General features: G+C 49.6%; 1 protein-coding gene across 1 annotated transcript; it reads right to left on the bottom strand.

Moving 5' to 3' along the window:
• LOC115243148 lies at positions 1-1,006 on the bottom strand. The gene is made up of 2 exons (XM_029819899.1): positions 691-1,006; positions 1-601 (listed from the first exon to the last, which is right to left on the bottom strand). Exons 1-2 carry the CDS (start codon positions 798-800, stop codon positions 1-3), a joined length of 711 nt encoding a protein of 236 aa, XP_029675759.1. The 5' UTR covers positions 801-1,006.
• Positions 1,007-1,071: the final 65 nt, after the last annotated feature.

Below are 1,071 nucleotides of genomic sequence, written 5' to 3'. Positions count from 1 at the left end.
TTAGGATTCTCCGAATAGCAGAGCCTGCAGTTCGCAATCGATTATATCGTTGCGGTCGAAGTTCTTGCTGTCGCGTATCGCCGTCGGAATAAGCGTCCGATCGTAGACGTCGGCCGCGATATCGAGGAAGCGCGTTAGCTTGTTATCGATGTATCCGGTTAAACCGCTCAAAGTTGTAATGATGCGGTTGATGCAATGCTCCAAGTTTAATATATTTAGCACGGTGCTCCTCGATGCGACTAGACGATCCTTAGGTGTTTCGAGACGGAGTATTCGGAGATTGTTAAGTTTGCCGAATCGCAACGTTAATTGTCCGATATATATCGGGGCTGGAGGGCGCATCTCCTCTCGCTCGTCGCGCTGAAAGTACGACGTAAGCACGGATCGCAGATCGAGCAGTTCCTTCCACACATCCGGCGCAAACGAGATCTCTTTGCCGTGACAATTTCCGAGGACGACTTCCACGTAAGAGGGTCGGCTGACGTTAACACCGACTTCGAGATGTTTGTACGCCGTTTTGGTCAATGGGTAGCATCTTCCCAAGATTCTAAGCGATCGTCCGATCGCGACGTCGCGTCTCGACGTCCAGTCGTAACCTTGTCTGAAGGTACATAGATGCGGACGATGAGAAAAACAGTGCTAATGGGACGAAAGAGTATTAATTTGAAATATGTTGTTCAATATTCTTACACGCTGTCCATCCTCGCTTTCTTCGCGGATCCCGCGTCATTCTCTCGATTTCGCTCGGCGAGCGTCGATCGATCGTCGGCCGGATGCTGCTGTCCCATTGCCTTGTACATGGTTGTCTATCTTTTTTCACTCGTATGCTTTAGTGTACGTCGTCGACTATGAAGTGTCTAATGGCTCGGCGATCTCTATATACTCGCGTAGAGATCACTCCTCCTTCCGCGCGCGTCTTTCGCTCCTTTTTATCATATTCTATTTTTACAATTACATTAGAGCGATGGCGGAAGTCGCTTCATCAGTCGTCCTCTTCGTCGATCTCGTCGCTCTCGGTTACGTCGCCGAGATGATAAGCGCGAATCAGAAGATCGCGCAATTGTCGCAACA

The sequence above is a fragment of the Formica exsecta genome, unplaced genomic scaffold, assembly GCF_003651465.1.
Source record: "Formica exsecta isolate Colony F162 unplaced genomic scaffold, ASM365146v1 scaffold693, whole genome shotgun sequence".
NCBI classification, from domain to species: domain Eukaryota; kingdom Metazoa; phylum Arthropoda; class Insecta; order Hymenoptera; family Formicidae; genus Formica; species Formica exsecta.
This window is presented reverse-complemented; position numbering and strand designations above follow the sequence as displayed.